The sequence below is a fragment of the Phacochoerus africanus genome, chromosome 2 (assembly GCF_016906955.1).
Source record: "Phacochoerus africanus isolate WHEZ1 chromosome 2, ROS_Pafr_v1, whole genome shotgun sequence".
Taxonomy (NCBI): domain Eukaryota; kingdom Metazoa; phylum Chordata; class Mammalia; order Artiodactyla; family Suidae; genus Phacochoerus; species Phacochoerus africanus.
Window position 1 is genome coordinate 145,792,362 of NC_062545.1, and position 20,520 is coordinate 145,812,881.

The window sequence follows — 20,520 nt, forward strand, 5'->3', positions numbered from 1 at the left end:
CAGCCTTTGGTCTTCATGGGGAGCTGGATGGGGTGGCAGAAGAACTGGTGGCAATTTGCAGGCCCTCCCCAGACTTCTGCGGAGGTGGGGTCAACACTCTGCTTCACGGCCCTCCAGAGGCCCCTGGGTGGCTACAATCTGAGACCTCCCGGCTCACAGCTTCCCTCTCCCACTCAGACATGACCACCACTGACTCCCTCTGTCCTTCCTCTTGACCAGGCGCTGTGCAGACCCATGGTTCCTCCAGCTAAAAGCCTCCTCCAGCTCCTTTTGTCTAAAATCCACACCAGGCTTATGCCTCGAACTCTTGATCTGTCGGAACTGCACCCCTCACCTATGGTAGGTCTTGGGCATGTGGGAGGCTTTGGAGTCAGATCCCCTTCTCTGCTCACAGCTGGAAGTCCCTGTCCTGGGGGCATCACCATCCAGCAGAGTGGAGGTTATAGATCTTTGCCAGTGTCTGTTCGCCCTACTTCAGAGGCCGCGCCAAGCATCTGAGCAGGGACAACACAGAGCATCCTGCACTCCCGGGCCACTTGAGAGATAAGGGACAGAAAAGCAGTGGGGCAGCTTTCAGAGTAAGGCACCCGGACCTATGCTCCAAGAAGCCACTGTACCCTGCCTGCGCAACTAGACTGTCCCTCCACTGTCCCAGTGTACAGGGTCGGGGTCCATAGGATGCCCTTTCATGGTCCAATTGGTCCATTGCCCAACACAAGGAGGCGCTCAGCCTACCTTCCCTCAGCCAAACCAGGCTGCAAATTCGAGCTGAGTTCCTGGGGTGCAGAAACCCCCACATCCCAGAGATAGAACCCCCCACCCCCACCCCAAGTCCTTTAGTGGGCCTTGCCACACCTTGATTACCCTTTCTGCATCTCTGTGCCCAGCCAAACCAGCTGTCAGCATAGCCCTGCAGTCAGATTGTGTCTGTGCCCTGTGCTGGGTGAGGCCCCTGCCTCTCTAGCACGCAGACCAGGCTTCCTCCTTTACTCCAAGTCTGCACATCTGCCTTTCCTTTTGGAGCAGTACCTCATGTCCCTGTCACCTTCCTGACAAAGCTCTCCATCCCCTAAAGACAGGCCCGTTCCTCCCTTGAATTTGTACGCTCCTCCCAGCCCTGCCACCAAGCCAGGCACACAGGGAATGTGTGAGTCAGAGACCCCTGTTCCAACCGCAGCTCTGCTCCTTATGAGTGAGTGAGTGACACTGGCCAAGTGAGCCCAGAGGACTATTTTCTCACCTCTCAAGCGATGCTTCCAATACATCCTTTATTCCTTCATGTACTCAGTGAACATGAATTACGTACTTACTCGTGTAGCAGACACTGCCTCAGGCACCCAGGAGGCATTTGTAGACACATTCTGAAGGAGGAGACAAGGGATGCCCAACAAAGAAAAGGTACAAGAAATGGCAGCGAGGAGAGAAGGAAAGAGGATGCAGGGGGCTCCTTTCAGATTCTTTTTTTTTAATCTACAGGAGACCTTTGTTAATCCCCAAAGGGTACATGTTATGAACAAAATGTAGAGCTTATTTTAAAATGTTAAAATATTCAATGTAACAGTCACAAATATAAAGGTCTAGTTCTTTAAGTTTTTTTTTTTTTTTTTTTTTGACTGTAGCTGCAATAGTGACAACCCTGGATCCTTAACCCACTGAACTGCAAGAGAACTCTTTCTTTTTCTTTTTTTTTAATTTGGCAAAGAGACCAAGAGTGGTGAAACAGATAAAATGTTTGTTTTTTGTCTTTTTAGGGCCGCTGCCATGGCATGTGGACGTCCTCAGGCTAGGGGTCTAATCGGAGCAACACCTGCCAGCCTACACGACAGCTGCAGCAATGTAGGATCCAAGCCGCATCTGCGACCTACGCCACAGCCCACAGCAACGCCAGATCCAAGCCACGTCTGTGACCTACACTGCAGCTCAAGGCAAAGCCGAATCCTTAACCCACTGAGCGAGGCCAGGGATTGAACCTGCGTCCTCATGGATACTATTCAGATTTCCACTGAGCCACAACAGGAACTCTCTAAAATGTTTTTTTAGAAAGAGAACAGGTGCAGATAGATGCATGGGAGGGCTCAGACAGAGTCAGTTGCCTTTCTTTAAGCTTTTAAGTTCAACTTACTCTTTTTTTTTTTTTTTTTGCCATACTCGAGACATGCAGAAGTTCCTGGGTGAGGGATGGAACCTGTGCCACAGCAGTGACTCCAGCCACAGCAGTGATAATGCTGGATACTTAACCTGCTGCTCCACAAGGGAACTCCTCATGTTCTTTTTTTTTTTTTTTTTAAGGGTCACAGGTATGGCATATGGAAGTTCCCAGGCTGGGGGTCAAATCAGAACTGCAGCTGCTGGCCTACACCACAGCCTCAGCAATGTGGGATCTGAGCTGGGTCTGCCACCTACACCGCACCACAGCTCACGACAATGACAGATCCTTAACCCACTGAGCAAGTCCAGGGATCTAACCCTCATCCTCATGGATACGTCAGGTTCTTAACCGTCTGAGCCACAACAGGAACACCTGTGCTGCTTTTTGATGGGTGCACAGTACTTCCTGGTGGGGATGGCATGCACCCTGGGAACAGCCTGTTGCTTGATTCCCTGGGCCCAGCTCTAAGGGTGCCCTCTCCCTTCAGCTGTGCTGCTGGTACTTGATTGTCCACAGACACCTCCATCTCCTCATCAGTAAACCAGCTGTTGCAGAATCAAGCCTGTTGACACAGGGCAGGGGTGTAGAACAGTGTTTGGGTTATAACCAACAGGACTTGATTAGCAACTCTCATTATCAGGACCCTTGTCTTCCAGGTCAAGCCAGTTGGCTGGGAGGCTCTGCCTGGTATACCACCTTCCCTTTGCTCTTAGAGGGCAGAAGAAGCTGAGCTCTGTCCCAGAGCACAGTGAGGCTGAGCTCAGGAAATGGTGGAGACTAATGAGAGCAGAGGGGGACTGCCTTGGCAGTCAAGGGGTCAGTGCATTTTGCATCAGGGTGGATGCTGGGAGGGGCCCGGTATAATACGGAAGGTGCTGTTTTTTAGAGAGGGTTCAGGGAAGGCATTTGAGTGGAGGCCTGCAGAAAGTGCGAAGGCCCTGGGGAGGGCCTGCTTGCTGTGTGACAGATGCTGCAGGAAGGGCCCAGGCAGATCTGGCTGGGTGGGGGGCAGCGATGCCAGGTTAGGTGGGGTCTAGTGCTGGCTGGGAGTGGGGGGCCATCTGTGGGTTCTCATCACAAAAGGACCTGTCCATCTGCCTCTGAATGGGAAAGGCTTCCCTGGGCTGGGCTGGGAATAGGTTATATGTAGCCTGTCAGTGATGGCTGCTGTCTTAGTTTAGGCAAGAGAGGGTAGAAGCTGGCCCCAGAGTGGCAGCTACAAAGCCTACAGGGTTGGATCTGCTTTTTTTTTTGTCTTTTTGCCTTTTCTAGGGCCACTCCCTCGGCATATGGAGGTTCCCAGGCTAGGGGTCCAATTGGAACTGTCGCCGCCGGCCTACACCACAGCCATAGCAACTCAGGATCCGAGCCGCGTCTGCAGCCTACACCACAGCTCATGGCAACGCTGGATCCTTAACCCACTGAGCAAGGCCAGGGATCGAACCTGCAACCTCATGGTTCCTAGTCAGATTCGTTAACCACTGTGCCACTACGGGAACTCTGGATCTGCTTTTTAAAAAAAATTTTATGGCTGTACCCATGGCATACAGAAGTTCCCAGGCTAGAGATTGAATCTGAGCCACAGCTGCAACCTAGGCCACGGCTGCAGCAACGCCAGATCCCTTAACCCAATGGGCCAGGGATTGAACCCATGACCCAGTAGAGACCCCAGTGCCTGCAGTCAGGTTCTTAACCCACTGCCTCACAACAGGAACTCTGAGTTGGATCTGCTTTGATTGTGAGGCCAAGAGAATTGACCTCTACCCATCTATGTGCTGCAGGACCTAGCTGGGGTCTGGGTGTCCATCCAGAGTGGTTAGCCACAAGCCCACGTCTGTTGCAGGGCCCTTCTGGAAGCTTGTAGGGTGTGTAGGATGAGAGGGGCAACCAAGTCCACAAGTGTGGGCTCTGGGCCCAGGCCCCACTGACCCATGTCTGGGGCTGTGCAGAGACCATGTTGAAATTACATGACCACACTCTTTTTTGAATTTCAAAACATCACCTTGCCCGTGCCATTCTGCTTTGGGTCCTCCCCACAAAATCCCCAGGGGTCCTCTGGACACTATGGCCAGCAGAGCTGCAGTGGCCCTAAAGGATAGGCATGAGGTGGTGAAAGAGACAGTGTGTCTGGGATGCCCTACAGGCCTTTGCAGAGAGCAGGTCACCACTGAGCAGGTGGAGCACAGGGCACATGCAGTCATGGACCAGGGGTACCTGGGCAACTCTGGTTACACAGAGCTAGTGGGGGGTGGGAGTGGGGAGAAAGGGGGCCACACTCACTATGGATGGACAGCCAGTCAGTGGCCTGCTGAGCCGCAGTGCCCCTAAGTGAGAAGGATGGAGTCTGCTTCCTCCATCTGTCAGCATAAGACCAGCTCCGTGAGTGAAAGCACCATAGAATTACAAAGTGCCGAGAATGCACATCATTATTACCCAAGGCTGTGGCATCATTTTTCTACTGTGTGTGTGTGTGTGTGTGTGTGTGTGTGTGTGTGTGTGTGTGTGTGTGTGTGTGTGTGTGTGTGTGTGTGTGTGTGTGTGTGTGTGTGTCCCAGAGTGGATTCAACATACTCTCAGACCCAGAAGGCAGAGAAACACGCAGGGTTGAGGGGATTAGAAATAAGAGTTGCTCAGGTGAGCCAGGTGAGCTGAAGAGGGGGCGAGAGCGTCGCCTCAGGACCATCCCCATCCCAGTCAGGGGAAGTGGGAGGAGTGCAGGAGGCGGAGGGGGCGGGACACTCCAAGGGGTGGGCGGGGTTACTGGGGCGAAGGCTTGGAAGTGCTGGGTGGTGACCACTTTCCTTGGAGCCTGGCGCCTGCAAGGGCAGAACCTCAGAGATGGGCGGTCCCGCTCCAAGGGAGTGGCCGGATGGGAGTGGATAGGGCCTCCCTCCCGCGCCCTGCTGCCACCCGAGCTGACCCGCCCAAACAAGAATCCCGAACCTTCCGGTTTTCTACCAAAACAATCCTCTTTGTACAGCAGAAATTAACACAATATTGTAAATCAGTTATATTGCAGTACAATCAAATTAAATTAAAAGAAAAAGAAAATCCCCTTGCCTGGAGCAGATCATGAGTTCCAGGAACTTACTAGAGCTTTGGGAATGGAGAAAGAGGCTTCTCACGCCCCCTCTCCTCCTCACAGACCACCTCTCAAACCACCCCCCCACCCCGCCTCTAGGAGCCCCTTTCAGCCTGGACAATGCAGTGCCCCCGTCCCCCTCCCCACCATAGCCCCTCCCACATACACCCCTGAAGCCTCCCCCGCAAAGGTATGCTCCACAACTTTCCCACAGGTACATCCCACAGACTCATCTCCCGGTCCCCCACAGCCCCCCGCCCCCTTCACAGCCCCCTACACCCCAATCCCACCCGCCAGCCTCCCCGCAGTCCCCCACAGCCCCCCACCTGGCAGAGAAGGTTCATGGTTCTTGTTTCACCAGCCTACTAAGGGTGAGGACTATCTGCTTCTGGCTGAGGGACCATCTTCCTGGGAACAGGGATGCCAGGAAAGGCTGGAAAAGGACGTGCTCTGGGTCTTTGAGGATGCATGAGATCTGAGTAGAGAAGGCTGTTCCAGCTCAAAGCAGACCAGGAGGAAGGAGGGTGATAAATCCAAGGATAATCCAGAAGAACAGAAAAAGTGTTAGAAGACAGGAGGGGTACAGAAACTTGATTCAGTAAGTCTGCCTCCAACCAATGTGAAACAGACAAGTAGAGAACATGGAGGGAGGAAAATGAGCAATAGAATAACAGAAGAAAACATTTCCAGACTAAAGCGAGTCTTCCATGGAATGCAGGATGAAGGACACAAGACCCACCTGTAGAAGTATCTCCATGAAAGTCCAGAACAACAGTGTAAGAAAAGATTGAAAAATTTCAAAGAGGGTAAAAGTAAAAGGTTCACTGCAAAGGAGTGAGAATCACAGTGGCTCCAGACTTTCCATGGGTAGCAAAGAATATGAGAAAACACAAAGTAATTTTGAACCTAGTTTTGTACACAGGCAGACCTCAGAGAGACTAAGGGTTCAGATCCAAGTGCTGTGAGTCATATGAATTTTCTTCTGGTTTTCCAGTGAATATAATTATGTTTATACTATAATCTATTAAGTGTGCAATAGCATTGTGCCTAAAAATGTATAGGAGGTCTCCTGTGGTGCAGGAGGTTAAGGATCCAGTATTATCACTGCAGTGGCTCTGGTCACTGTTATGGCAAGGGTTCGGTCTCTGTCCTGGGAAATTCCACATGTGACAGGTGTGGTCAAAAAAAAAAAAGTAAAAACAGAAATGATAAATGATTAGCCCTGGAGTGGTAGACTTTTGTGTGTATGTAGTGGAGGGGGGTGTCAAGCATGGGAGGGGGACAAGAGAGACATTTTATCACTACCTGGGTATTATTTGGTTGTTTTATCTTGTTCATATGTATTACTTTGATTGAAATTTGTAAATGTGGGAGTTTCCACCGTGGCGCAAGTGGGTTAAGGATCCAGCATTGCCGCAGCTGTGGCTTGGATTTGATCCCTGGCCTGGGAACTTCCATATGCAACAGGTGTGGCCAAAAAAAAAAAAAAAAAATTCTAAATGTTAAAAATGAAATCAATGGGAGTTCCCATGGTGGCACAGTGGAAATGAATCCGACTAGGAACCATGAGGTTGCGGGTTCGATCTCTGGCCTCACTCAGTGGGTTAAGGATCCAGAGTTGTCATGAGCTGTGGTGTAGGTCACAGACGTGGCTCGGATCTGGCATTGCTGTGGCTGTGGCTGTGGCTGTGACCGGCAGCTATAGCTCTGATTAGACCCCCTAGCCTGGGAACCTCCATGTGCTGCGGGTGTGGCCCTAATAAAGACAAAAAAAAAAATGAAATCAATGATCAAATTACTTCCAAAGTCCTTGAACTTGACAAAATTGTGACACTCCATAAAGCAAAGTAAACACATTTTGCTGTTCTACTCTGTAAAGCGTTTTCATTGGCACTTTCTCAGTTTTAAAACCATCACCAAGTGTATACAGAGCATGCATTCTTTACCGTATTGTATACAGGAAGGGAAGAAAAAAAAAAACAGTTTAAGTATTTACCTAAAGGCACAGTGCCAGCTAGGGTGAACAATAACAGCTCCCCACACCTACCCCTCAAGTGAATACTTCCAGGTACCAGAGCGGTTGACTAGGATCCCTCCCTGCACCCAGAGCCACATCCCTTCCTAGTTGTAGATCAATGAATCTTTCTCTTATTTCAGAGGCTTCCCAGCAAGGAGTTCTGCCCCTTCTTCCCCTCCTGCTGGAGCTGTTCTATTTTTATTTCAGGTCATTGCATATGGCTTATGTCCCAGCCAGTAGCTACGCTCCAGGTGCCAGGCTCCCTGGCAGCCGCCCCTATTTCGGGAGCAGAGCTCTGCCTAGGGCAGGACACGGCCTGGCCACGGCCATCTCGGCAGCTTAAGGCTGCAAGTGGCGCGACAGCCTGCAGGTCTGCCCGGAGGAGCTCGATGACTCGCATGGGCAAGTCCGTGGACCATGTGAAATTGTTTGACATTTCACACTTGGAGCAAATATGGAGAAAGAGACAACCCCAGAGCTCCCAACCACCTAGTTTTAGTCCTAAATAAAGTCCATGTTGAAGGTATGGATGAAAGTCCCTTGGGCCCTCCTCGAGGGCCTTTGTACTCCTGGGCTGTGGGGACCGATGCACAAGGAACAGGGCCTTCACATGCCTCCAGCTCGTACAACCATGCCCTCTTTGCAGCTTTGTGCTGCACTGGTTTAGGATATTGCAAAGCTGAGGCTCTCAGTTCTCATTGCACTTGGACGTATGTGGGGGACTTTGCTCATGTCTGGGTTTTGTTCTTCCCAGGCACTATCAACACCGCTGCTCCACTTTCCCGGGGGGCGGGTGCTCCCCAGCTTACATGGGGCAAGCTCAGCCTCCTGGAAGTGCCATTGTGATTTTAATTCCTGACATTATACCTGAGTAGTTTTGAAAATTTAGAGAGAACTCTCTGGATACAGGACATCGCCAGGCAGAAGCCAGAATATATGCTGAATTTTTCCACTGACTGTTGGGGTTGATAAGGTAGAATGAAAATTTAGAGAATAAACAAAAATAAGTAAATAAAAAATAATCTGTTTTCCACTACCTCGAGATAATAACTGCTTGAGTTTTATGTCTTTTAAACAGTATTTTTGTGCATATAAATATATAATTATAATTACATAGCTCTAGAGAACATTTTTTACAAATAAAATGTGATTATACGCCATATACTGTTTTATAACCTGCCTTTTCATTTAATAATATATTGGATATTGGACATATTGGATGTTACATAGTTTACTTAACTAATCCCCTATTCCTTTTTTTTTTTGGTCTTTTTTTGTCTATTCTAGGGCCGCACCTGCGGCATATGGAGGTTCCCAGGCTAGGGGTCTAATCGGAGTTACACCTGCTGGCCTACGCCACAGCCACAGCAACACCAGATCTGACCCGCATCTGCGACCTACACCACAGCTCACAGCAATGCTGGATCCTTAACCCACTGAGCAAGTCTCGAACCTGCAACCTCATTGTTCCTAGTTGGATTAGTTAGCCACTGAGCCATGATGGGAATCCCCCCGCCCCATTCCTATTTATGCTATTTTAAACATTTTGGTAGTTTTCTCTCAGGCGAGGGTTTGAATCCAAGTTGCAGCTGCAAACTAAGTCACAACTGCAGCAATGCTGGATCCTTTAACCCACTACACCTGGCTGGGGATCAAACTCAGACTTCCTCAGCAACCTTAAACAACAGTGCCACAGCAGGAACTCCCATTTTGGTAGTTTTAATAGATAACTTTAACTTTTGGGGGAGTCCCCTGGTGGCTCAGCGAGTTAAGGATTCAGCATGGTCATTGGTTACTGCTGACGCATGGGTTCAATCCCTGGCCCAAGAACTTCCACATGACCTGGGTGCAGCCAGGAAAAACAAACAAAAAAATCAAAACTTGAACTTGTTACTTACTATTTGCTGCATTAATAAGAACATATGTAATGGAAGTGTGGGTTTTGACCCCCATCCCAGCAAGGGTCCATCACCGCTGGCACTTGCAATTGTGCCTCCCCTGGCCCCGTGTGCTCCACAGCAGAGGATCTGGGGTGTGTTACATTACCGCCAAAGTTCATGCACTAGCAGCTTGTGTCCCCAAAATGGAAGCTTCACATACGAAATTTGCCAGACTGTGGCTGAGAGAGAATGGCAGAGCCCTGGAATGAGCCGCCCTCCTGGCTCTGTGTGTCTGATGCACACAGTTAACTCTCTGGAATGTGCTTATGGTTAGAAACAGCAGGAGACACGAAAGAGAGGGGAGTATTGGATCGTCATCAGAGCCCACACTGAGTACCTATTTTCCCAAAGCAATGATGGATCAATAAGCAGCCCTTGTGTGGCTGATGAGTGTGTTGATGACTCTTCCTAGGAGGTCTAAGGGGAACCCCATTGATTATGCAAATCACCTTGATATTTACTGTTTATACTCACCCTGGGCCCCTGTAGACTTCATAAATAACTCAGTGCCCCATGGTAGATGTTGGAAATGAAAGATACTCTGATGGGAACAGGGCTAGAAATTCAGCCCAGAGTGCAGCTTCCCTGGGTGTCTCACTCCTGTGGAGCCTCGTTTGTGAATGAGGGCAACCACCAGCACTACGGAAAGGAACACAGGCCCTGTGCTTCCACAGGGCAGAAACCTGTGGCCCTGGGGCCATTGCCATGGGGTCTCTGATCCATGAGAATGCAGTCAGGTGCTGTCACCAGGTCAAGATGCTTGGAAGGCTGTAGGCGTGGTGCTAACGGCAGAAAGTTTATCCTGGGATAGAGGAGGCTTGATTGGAGAGACTGAGCCACCCATGTCCCCAGAAAGAGTTACATAGTCTAATCTGTTATTCAAGGCCCTCTGCTATGGAGCCTAGCTCACCAAAGGCCAGCCTACACCCCAAGAGGACTGGCAAGGCCTTAAGGAGATAGTTTGGGATTTTCCCCTGAGAAATACTGTGGCTCTGACCAGGCTCCCCTGCGAATGCAAATCCCTCCCACCTGGGACCTCCCACAGTGGGGCACTCCCTGCCTGCAGACCCTGCAGACCCGTGCTATGTGATGATGGAAATGCCTTGGTCAGCTTCTGCCCTCCAGAATGACATTCCCTCCCCCAGACACCACCCCCCCACCTGTTGGAAGATGACTGCTCTCCGGTTACTCCCAGGCCCTGCAGTCCCCAGAGACCTGCTCCATGCTAGGCTGGCCCTGCTGGCTCTCCCCTATACTGAGTTCAGTGAGATGGTCTGTCCCAGCCAACTCTGGTCAGGGACTTGCTGTCAGCCTGTTGGCTGCTTTGTTTTGTTTTTGTTTGATGTTTGTTTGCTTTTTAGGGCCACACCCACAGCATACAGAAGTTCCCAGGCTAGGGGTCCAATCAGAGCTACAGTTGCTGGCCTATGCCACAGCCACAGCAACCTGGGATCCAAGCCACATCTGTGACCTACACCACAGCTCACGGCAACACCAGATCCCTAACCCACTGAGCAAGGCCAGAGATCGGGATATGAGTTGGATTCCTTTGCACTGCGCCACAATGGGAACTCCCCAGTTGGCTGCTTTTAATTCTCTCCCCCATACTCACCCACAGCACCGCACCTTACTGCCTTACATCTAACCTTTTAACCCAAGTCCTGATAAAAATGCAGAGGGGGTGGGGCCCAGGAGTGTCCTGGGGCTGAGCCCGGTGACACAGTCACTGCCCAGTCCTGAGGTCCTGTAACCACAGATCCTCCCCCCAACACCAACTGCTTCTGCTGTTTGTGGACATAACCTAGCAGATTTGTTTTTCAAGCACCAGGAAAACCTATTGTTTACTCTCTTCCTTCTACACTATGGGGCAGGGGGTGGGGAGGAGGGGGTTGGGGGGCTCTCCTGAGATGGGGGCTTTCTGATGCCAGCCACTGTCTTCGAAAGGAACCCCAGCAGAGCCCATAACCTCTTTCAAACCTTAGCAGTGACATCACAACTGATGGCTGCTTTTCCCCCCAAATATATAATGACTGCTCCTGCAGCATATGGAAGCTTCCGGGCCAGGGATTGAATCTGAGCCACAGTTGCTACCTACACCACAGATGCAGCAACGCTGGATCCTTTAACCCACTGCACCAGGCCCGGGATGGAACCTGAGCCTCCACAGTGACCTGAGCCACTGAAGTTGGATTCTTAACCCACTGTGCCTCCTGTCCTGTCAATATTTTTTAAGCATTTGGGCTCTCAGTGGCTCCATGTTGCTTGCTGCTGTCTGGGAGTTCCTTATTTATTATTATTATTATTATTTACTCATGCCTACAGAGTCCCGGGGCCAGGGATTGAACCTGTGTCACAGCAGTGACACACTGGCTCTTTAACCACTGGGCCACCTGAGAACTCCAGGGCATTCCTGAACAGTCAGGAACTATCTCCAAGAAGGTACAAACATGGCTGTCCTCGTGAAATGCTCCAAGACTGGGCTCCAAATATCTGGGCACTAGAAAGACTGGTTTGGAAATGTGTGTTTGTTTTCCTGACAGTTCAGCGGGACCTGGGGCCCCTTCTCGTCCCAGCCCTCTTCCTTAGTCTGTAACGCAGAAAAACAAGCTTTCATCAGGAAATGCCTGCCAGCGGAGAGGAAGCTTTAGGCAAAAGCATCTTGGATCAACTGCAAATGTCTCCTGTCGTTACTACTACTTTAAATGTCTTCATTGTTTTCACGTAGTAGCCTATGAACAAGTCATAAAGAAGCAGTGGGTCTGTGCCTGGTGGGGCAGCAGCACAGCTGCGGTTCAGGCCCCCTCCTGGCTCCTCTCTAGGGCTGTGGGCTCTCTCCCAGCTCCCAGTGGCCAGACCCTGCTTCACGGAGAGCTGGGGCAGTTAATGGGTTCTAGTATCAACATACACCATCCTGCTCCCTAGACCCGGGGGACACCTGTCCCTGTCCCCATAGTGCCAGATTGGCCCCAGGGCAGTGTGCTTTGAGGTCAGCTTTCACAGTGGGCCTCGGGGACTTAGGTGGCTGCATACAGGGCACTTTCTGACTCCAGGCAGAGGGGTGAGGGAAGCAGCCACCTGGCTGAGGGACAGAGTGGTCCAAATGCCTTTCAAACCTCCAAGGCCCATTCTGGTGAAGAGAAGCTGCTGCGGCAGAGGAAGCTCAGTTGTCTATGGGAAGTCTTAGGGACAGCCTTGCAGCCCACAGGGGAACCTGGGGATTGGATTTGGGAGGTTGAGCTTTTGGGGGGTAGGAGGAGGATGGGCTGAGGGGTGGGAAGGCGAGACCAGAGATGGGTCCCAGGGAGAAGGCCAGAAAAGCACGTGCCCCCTGCAAAGCCTCCTCTCCTAAGGCCTGCAAGTTCTAGGCTGGTGTCTGCCTGGCGGCAGGTTATATGCAAGGCTTGAGCTGGGGCATTTTGGTTTCCTTCCCCTCCTCTCCCAGAGCCTCTCCAGGGCATGCCTGTCAAAGGACCAGCTCTGGCAAAGAAAATAATGAATCATAAATTTTATTTCAAAATGTAAACATCACTAAACATGCATACACGTTAAAACAATAAAATTTACAATTTTTAGTTAATTTTTTTCTTTTTGCATAGGACATCATTACAATATAGAATCTATGCCTTACAAAATACATACAAAGTTTTATCCGAGCAAGCCAAGGCCAGACTGGAAACTGTACAACTGTAATACTTCACTGTAGTGATCCAGGAAAGATGAAATGCAGTCTTCGGAAGCATGATGTGGTGCTGGTTATAAAAACAACAAAAAACGTTCCTACAGAAAAGGAAAATGTGTACTTGATGGAAATGGTCTTGGACCCTTGGATTCTACCTTGGGATTTTGGCAAACAATTCCAGAGAAGCTCCATCAATGGCTTTGGACGGGGGAGGGGCTGTCTGTGTGGAGTCCGGGTGGCTGTGGGCGCAGCACTCGCACACAGTAGTTCCGGCCCCTTGGGAGCCACAGTTGGCCCGTGCCGGACAATGTACAGCTGCTCAGGAGAGTGATGCCTTCCAGCCCTCAAGGTCCTTGGGACCTGGCACAAGGGACTCTTCAGAGTGTGGCCTGGGGGCAAAGCCTCCCAACCACAGACCCAGAGACAGGCACCCTGACCCAGGAATGGATGCTGCCCCATCTAACCAGTGTCTGAGCCACCGTGGGAGGTGGTCTCCTGCTCCATGGGGGGCAGGCTGGGGAGGGAGGGGTCCAGCACAGGCACCCCTGTGCTGAGTGGGAGAGACAGCCTTCACCCAGGCCTGTGGATGCTTAGCAGGCATTCAGTTCACACACTTGGTTTCCAAAGGAGCATGTGCAGCAGCCTGTTGCCATGTCACTGGGAAGAGTTCCCCAATTCTGGGAGAAAGTTGCTCTTGCATTCCCTTCCCTGCCCCCATGCTTCCTGTGCCCCCCCCCCCCCCCCCGCCCCAGGGGAAATGCATGGTGCACAGGGCAGGGAACACCACTTTCTCCCATCCTGTTCATCTTTAAATACAAGTAGTATGGTTTTAAAGCTGCATGAGAAGGGCAGAGGCTGGGCAGGGCCAGGTGGCACACTGCAAGTCCCATATCATGACAGGGGGTCAGTAGAAACCAAGTGTGGTCCCCGAGGCTCATGGCTCCCACCAAATCCAACTCTTCCAACAACTAAGACAAAGAACAGCAGGTTGGGGGGAGGGCCTCTCCCTAAACAAGGTTCAGCATTTATCAGTAGTAAGCTGGATTGTGCATCCAAATTCTGGTACAAAATTCTCTGGAATGTGTCTGGGACAAACCTTTGAAACCCAGCCTCAGAATCAGGAAAATCAGTTATAGGATCTGGCTTTTCCCAGGGCAATCCTGAATTCAAAGAAGTGTCAGCCCACATGATTTTAGCTTTGGAAAATAAGTCACCACAATCATACATGGAATCTTTGGAGAGCAAAGATGTGGGTGACCTGCAAAGATTTTCTTACAGGTTGCAACGTGACCGATACATCAGGGCCCTTCAAATCTTTCAGTACTGAGTCTTTGAATGACTCTGTAAAAAGGGTTTAAAAAAAAAAATCAGTGATAGCTGTCTGAAATAAAAAAATTCAGGTAGCCTTGTAAACACAGCCGAAACCAGGAGTTAAGAAATGAGGGGACGCTATTGCTCAGATCATGCTTCCCTGTGGCACACCCGCTTGCTGAGATCAAGGGGCGAGTCCAGGGAGTGCTCTGACCCTGGGCAGCCACCTTAGCACCTGCTTCTGGCAAGAAAAGCAGCCGGGTCTTCTGGAGACGCTATGCTGGGGGCAGAAGACGAATGGAGACCCCACCTCTGTCCCCCTTCACTTGGACCACAGAAAGCCACCTGCCCTGTCTACATGTCCCAACTAGCAGGCTGGGGGCCACCTGTGGCCTGGCTGTCCCCACCTTCACATCACTTTCCATGGTCTGGGGACCCCAGCGCTGTGATGTTTGCACCTGGAGGCTGCACCCTGGCGAATCCTGCACCTGCCCGGATGCATGGCCTCAGAATAAAAGGGAGTTTTCCTGCACCTCAAGGGCTGCAGGTGGGGTACAGGTAGGGCACCTCCAGGACCGCATCCCCATCAAGGGCATCACTGCCCATTCCTATGTAGCACCCAACAGGAGAGGACCCCAGGGTCCTTTGTGGAAGGGGCTTCATCTTCCCAGATGGCTGCAGGCTTGGATAGGCATATGGAGAGCCGACAACCCTAATATGATTGATGCAGAAAGGGCTTCCTTGTTTGGGGCATGGCTAAAGCCAGTCTCTCCTTTTTTTTTGAAGGGGAACCCCTCTTTCACTCCGGAAACCTTCATCTGGAGATCTCTGCCCCTCGGGCCTGCTTGAGAACTGGGGTCAGCTGCAAAATAAAGGTTTGTTTTCACTATTGTTTCTAAGGAGTCCTATGTGTTCCTCACACTGAAGCCAGCAAGCATGGCCATAAACCAGAAAAATGAAAGACCCTGAAACAGACCCAGGCTGGGAAGACACTCTACATCCTAGAAAAAATGCAGGCTGCTCAAGAGTTCCCTGTGGAACTGCTTGCTGTGGGGGCCTGGGCGAGGGCAGCTCTCCAGGGCCCACCACTCTCTTCCACATGCACTCCCCACACCCTGATGATGAGATGCCAGCAAGAGCCCACTCGAACCTAGCCTGAGATTCATGGAGTTTTCCCACCCTTTAAGTGAGATAAATTTTAGCCCCAGATGAGTCAGGACAGCCTGCTGGCTAGTGCCCCAGGCCAAGTGCTGGGCGTGCTGGGCAGGAATTCCCTCCAAGTGCCCCAAATCAGAAGAACAGTGGCCCATCTCCCAGGCCAGGCCAACTTTGGAAGGACCGCACCCTGCCATTAGACCAGAACTACTTTGGGAATGAAGACGCGCTCATCTGCCAAAAATAGCCAACACCTGCATATTTCTGTTTTAAGGCAATGTTACCCTTCCATCTACCAGACGGAACAGCCCTGGGTCACTTAGAGGAAAAATTAAATTAAGTGCTCTCTTTGGAAACAGCAAACGCCCACTTTCCCTCCCCCACCCCCCATCCCACCTCTAAAACAAACCAGCTCTTCTTTTATTCCAAGATGACTTGGTTTAGAGTCCTTTTCCCCCTTTCTATGTGCAGAGAGACGTGGGTTTAGAAAGTCTCCATCTGCAGTGCAGTGGGCAGGTCACAAGGAGACACCTGGCCCCTCCAGGGGATGCACCGTGTGGCCTCCCAGAGACACACAGGCCCCTCTCCCTGCCTTCGGGGACCCATGGGCAGTGAGCGCACCAAAGGACTTTGGAATAAAATTCCTGAACTTGGAATGTGAGTTCCTGAGTCATGAAATGTATTTCAGAGTGTGGCTTTCTCTGCCCCACACAGAAACAACTTTGGGAGGGACCTCCGAGGGCACTGCTGGACCTCTCTTTGGATCCGGGCCCAGGTACTCAGGGCACTGCTCTGTCCCATGTCCGTAGCATATCCCGTTCTCTCTCCTGAACCAAATGCAAGCAGGGCTGTCATGCAGCCCAAACAGAGCCAGGGCAGCCAGCTCTGCACCCAACCAGGTGCACATCCCACACTATTCCCACCCACAGCAAGAACAACGCTACTGCCCAACCTAGTACCTATCATGCTACTCAGAAGCCACCATCACACCACTGGCCAATCCCAGGTGACACAGAGTAGAGTGAGAAATGGGGGCCCAGAATGTTGCAGATGGCAGACTGCCACCCCTGGTCACTATGTACAGAAGGCACCCATCTACTCTGGAGCTGCCCAGAAGCTATGAGCACCAGCTGAGCTGGGGTCTCTGGGGCTTCTCTGTGCTGCACCCTTCTCCGTGATCAGGTAGGGGTGGAAGCAGGATGGCCAGAACCAAGGCACTCTGGGCTCAGGGAAGCCCACTTACAGCCCTCTGAGGTCCCAAGGGTCATTCCTCCTTATCAAAATGAAGAGAGGTCTCTGTAAGATACCCCATGTCCTTCCCAAACCCACACCCTTGCCCCAACACGTCCACACACACACCCACACCCACACACACACTGTCCAGGGGACTTTATTTACAGGCCCCAACTCCCTGGAGGAAGGGAACTCCCTGGGCAATGGGCAGAGGAGTCCACAGAGGGGCACGCTAGAGCCCAGCCTGACCCACCCAGGGTCTGGGCTCTGGGAGAAATGTCCAGGATCTCCACCCCTCCTCTTTTAGCATGGGAAGGCTGGCAATGGGGCCCCTGCACCCTGGTGCCCCACAGGCAGGGGGGAAGAAGCCAGAGAGGAGGGAGGGGTCCAGGGCACAAAGAGCTTGTGGAGAAGCTGGGGGTTCGCTAATTCTAAGATGGGGACACAATGGGTCTGAGAAAAGTGTTTCCCACAACTTTTGTCCAGTGTTGCCCCCAGAAGAAAGAGAAATGCACATTCTCCGACCTCATTTCCTATAACATGCGCCTCGCCACACCCCCAAAGTCCCAAGTCACAATGTTCCAGTCTCTTGGCGTGGGACAGTCTCTCTGAAGTGCCAAGTGTGGTTACACGCACAGCTCCGCACATGGGAGAGTGGCCCACCTCTATCCACCAGGTCAAACAACGGTGTCTTGAGAGCAGGGGTGGTCTGGAGAACATGGGAACTGGATGCACCAATGACACTTCCCTTTGTGGAAGGCCAGTCAGAGAACGTGGTATAGTGGTGGAAGGTCCCCAGTGACTTCTGCAGGAACACAGCAACGGGTGGCCCTGTGCTTGAACCACCTCAGGGCTTGTACCCCTGGCTATGTGGATATCAGACCGAGCAGCAGCCTGCCGAACCCGAGCTTGCATCTGCTTCCAGCACTGCAAGAGGCACCCAAGAGAGGGCCAGGACTTCTGCCCACTCCCTGGGGAGTGCTCCTTTGCCCATCATGGCGTAAGTCCCTTTGAGCCGCCTGTATTCTGAGCCTGCACCGGCTTCCCAGGCTGAGCCTGGGCAGGAGGACAGGAAGAGAGAGCTAGGCCCTGCTCAGGGGTCTGCCCTGGAAGCACAAGGTCAGTAGCCAAAGTTGCTCTACACTGCCCACCGGCTGACCCGCTGCCCACGCTGAGCTCTGCCTGCGCTGCCTTGCCCCAGTGTGTGCCCGAACCTAAAAGAAAACTCCAGAGTGCAAATCTATGTACAGAGTAAGGCGGCAGGAAGGGGGTGTCCTCACTGACCTCGTGGAACATGTCCATCCCTGAGAAAGGGGGGGTTCAACACCGCTGAATCTCACCTTCATGGTATGTCTCTTGTGCAACTGTGGATGGTGTTTTTTGGAATTTTTTCGTTGTTTTTTTTTTTTTACAAATTTACTTTGACACCTGAGGTGAAGAAAATTGTTTTTTTCGTTGCTGTCGTTGACTTCATAAAGTTCTCTCTATTCTTATTACAAAAGGAAAAGACACAGAATCACGGGAGGAAATGAGAGCATCTGCTCATGGCTGTCGTGAGGGTCAGCGGGTCCTCAGGCGGTGCCGCGGGGCGGGGCCATGCCTTGGGACCGGGGGCGGGGGGGGGGGGGCCCACATCGGGCGGGGGAATGGGGCAGTGCCTCTGGATGGGGCGGGCTGTGCCGCAGGACCCGCACCGCCCCGCCCCACCCCGCCCCGCGGGTGCTCAGGGCGAGCTTGCCGGGCTGATGGTGGGGCTGCTGGCGTCCGAGCGGCTGTAGTCGCTGAGCGAGCCGGTCCGAGAGCCCCCGCCGCGCCGTTGCAGCATCCCCGGGTGGAAGTTGGCGTGGCGGCGCGCGTGCTTGGTCAGGTGGTCGCTGCGCATGAAGCGTTTGTCGCAGATGGGGCAGCTGAACTTCTTCTCGCCTGTGTGCGTGCGGTAGTGCCGTGCCAGCTCGTCGGAGCGCGCGAACTTCTTGTTGCAGTCCTGCCAGCTGCAGGCGAAAGGCCTCTCACCTGAGGGCGAAAGGGACAGAGGGTCAGCCTTAGCAACCATGCAGCCAGCTAGCTACACGACCCCCGGGCAGGCCACAAGACCCCAAACCCACTCCTCCCCACCCCTCCTTGTGACCCTCTCTCCGTACTCCATTTCCACCAGCCTCTGCAACAAACACTTCAAGGCAAAGGTGTGGGTGCCTGCGCTCTCCCGCCTACACTGCGGATGGAAGCAGACATCTCCCAGGAGAAAATGGCAACATCTCAGGTGCTGTGGCCCCTCAAGTACACTGCAAAGTGTGCCACCCAGCACCCTATGCAGGGTTAACTGTCCCTGGTGTTGACTTAAAAAATGCACAACCTTAAAGATTTTTTTGGGTTTTTGTTTTTTGTTTGTTTTTTGCTTTTTAAGGGCCACACCCAGGGCATATGGAGGTGCCCAGGCCAGGGGTCGAATCAGAGCTACAGTGGCCGGCCTGGGCCAAGCCGCAACAACGCCAGATCCAATCTGCATCAGTGACCTGCACCACGGTTCACAGCAACACCAGATCCTTAACCCACTGAGCAAGGCCAGGGATCAAACCTTCATCCTCACGTATGCTAGTCAAGATTCCTTTCCATTGAGCCACATTGGGAACTCCCAGAGAATTAAGTTTTACTTGGGGCAAAATTAGGACCTAAGCCCGGGAGAAAGCATCTCAGGTAGGCCTGAGAAACCGCTCTGAGAAGGCGAGTGGATAGCTAGGATATATTGGAGTTTTTGTAACAGAGTGAGTAGTAGGAACAAAAGAGGTCTGGGCTCACTGAAGTCATTCCTTTGCTATGCACCTTAGCTAATGGGGCCAGAATCCTGAGTTTCCACAGCCTGCGGGACTACCGGCTCTCACCCTTGGAGGTGGCTGCATTTGCAGAAGACTGAAATACGAGGCAGGAGAAAATAATATCAGTGTATATGATAAAGGTGAGGGGGAGGTTCCTACAGCCATGCAACATATTTTACAAAAGTTTGTTGCTGGTCTCCTGAAGGTTACTACTAGTCACAAGGAGCAGACATTACCGTGAAGGATTTTTGTGCGTTTCTAGATATGAGAAGATGAAAGAACTGGGCACGTAAAATCTTCTCCTAAAAATATCTGATTATCTGAAGACCTGTTCTTCCAGTTTTCCGAGAGCACTGAGATTCCTGATCTCCACCCTGAGCTCCATTCAGACTGTGCTGCAGGTTGGTAGCTGCAGTGGCTCAGGACTTAATCCATGTAGAGGCTGATGTCAAGTGCCAAACTTCAGTTCATACTGGCCAGCGGGGAGCAGAGGCCCATCCTTGGGCCCCAAGAATGGGAGCCAGGAAGAGAGGGTGGAGTGGTCTGGAGTGCTCATATGCCTGTGAGTTTGGCTATATCACCCTGACCCCATGGAAAGGCTACTCCAGAGCCCCTAAACTTTGCAGGGCCTGGAGACAATTCACAGAAGTCAGTGCCCACTCACCATTCAGACCCTCCTCAGTCCCCTTAGACTCCAACTGGAGTTTGTTGCTCCTCCTCTCAGAGAAGTTCCAACATGACTACCAAGCAGCAGAGACGGAGATGGAGTGGTGACAGAAAACATGGCTGCCCAGAACACCCAGGAGGAGGAGGTAATGATGGCTGGCTACAGTCATGACCTCGCCCCTCCCTCCCAGCCCTTGCAAAGAGCAAGGAACAGGCCAGCCTTTAACCCCCATTTCCCCCCACTGCAAACTCTGAAACACACACACATACACACACACACAACTACACAGGGAGAACCAGCAGGGGGTTCTCGAATCCCAGAATGCAGCCCTTCTGGCACTGGGGTGGCCACACAACCACCCTTCCTGCCTTGTCTTTCCTCTTCCCTCCTAACTCTGGCCCTGAAGCTGAGAACAGGTCCTTGAAGCTAGCCCACCAGCGCTCAGCAGAGGAATCCATACCACCTACCCCAAAT

At 52.0% G+C, this 20,520-nt stretch overlaps 1 protein-coding gene across 1 annotated transcript in view; it reads right to left on the reverse strand.

The window, feature by feature from the left end:
- Window positions 1–12,678: 12,678 nt before the first annotated feature.
- KLF13 (KLF transcription factor 13) overlaps window positions 12,679–20,520 on the reverse strand; it is a 48,321-nt gene continuing 40,479 nt past the window's right edge. The window contains exon 2 of the mRNA XM_047766868.1: window positions 12,679–18,579. Coding sequence (XP_047622824.1) covers window positions 18,290–18,579 — 290 coding nt within the window. The 3' untranslated portion in view covers window positions 12,679–18,289. The remainder of the gene's footprint in view (window positions 18,580–20,520) is intronic.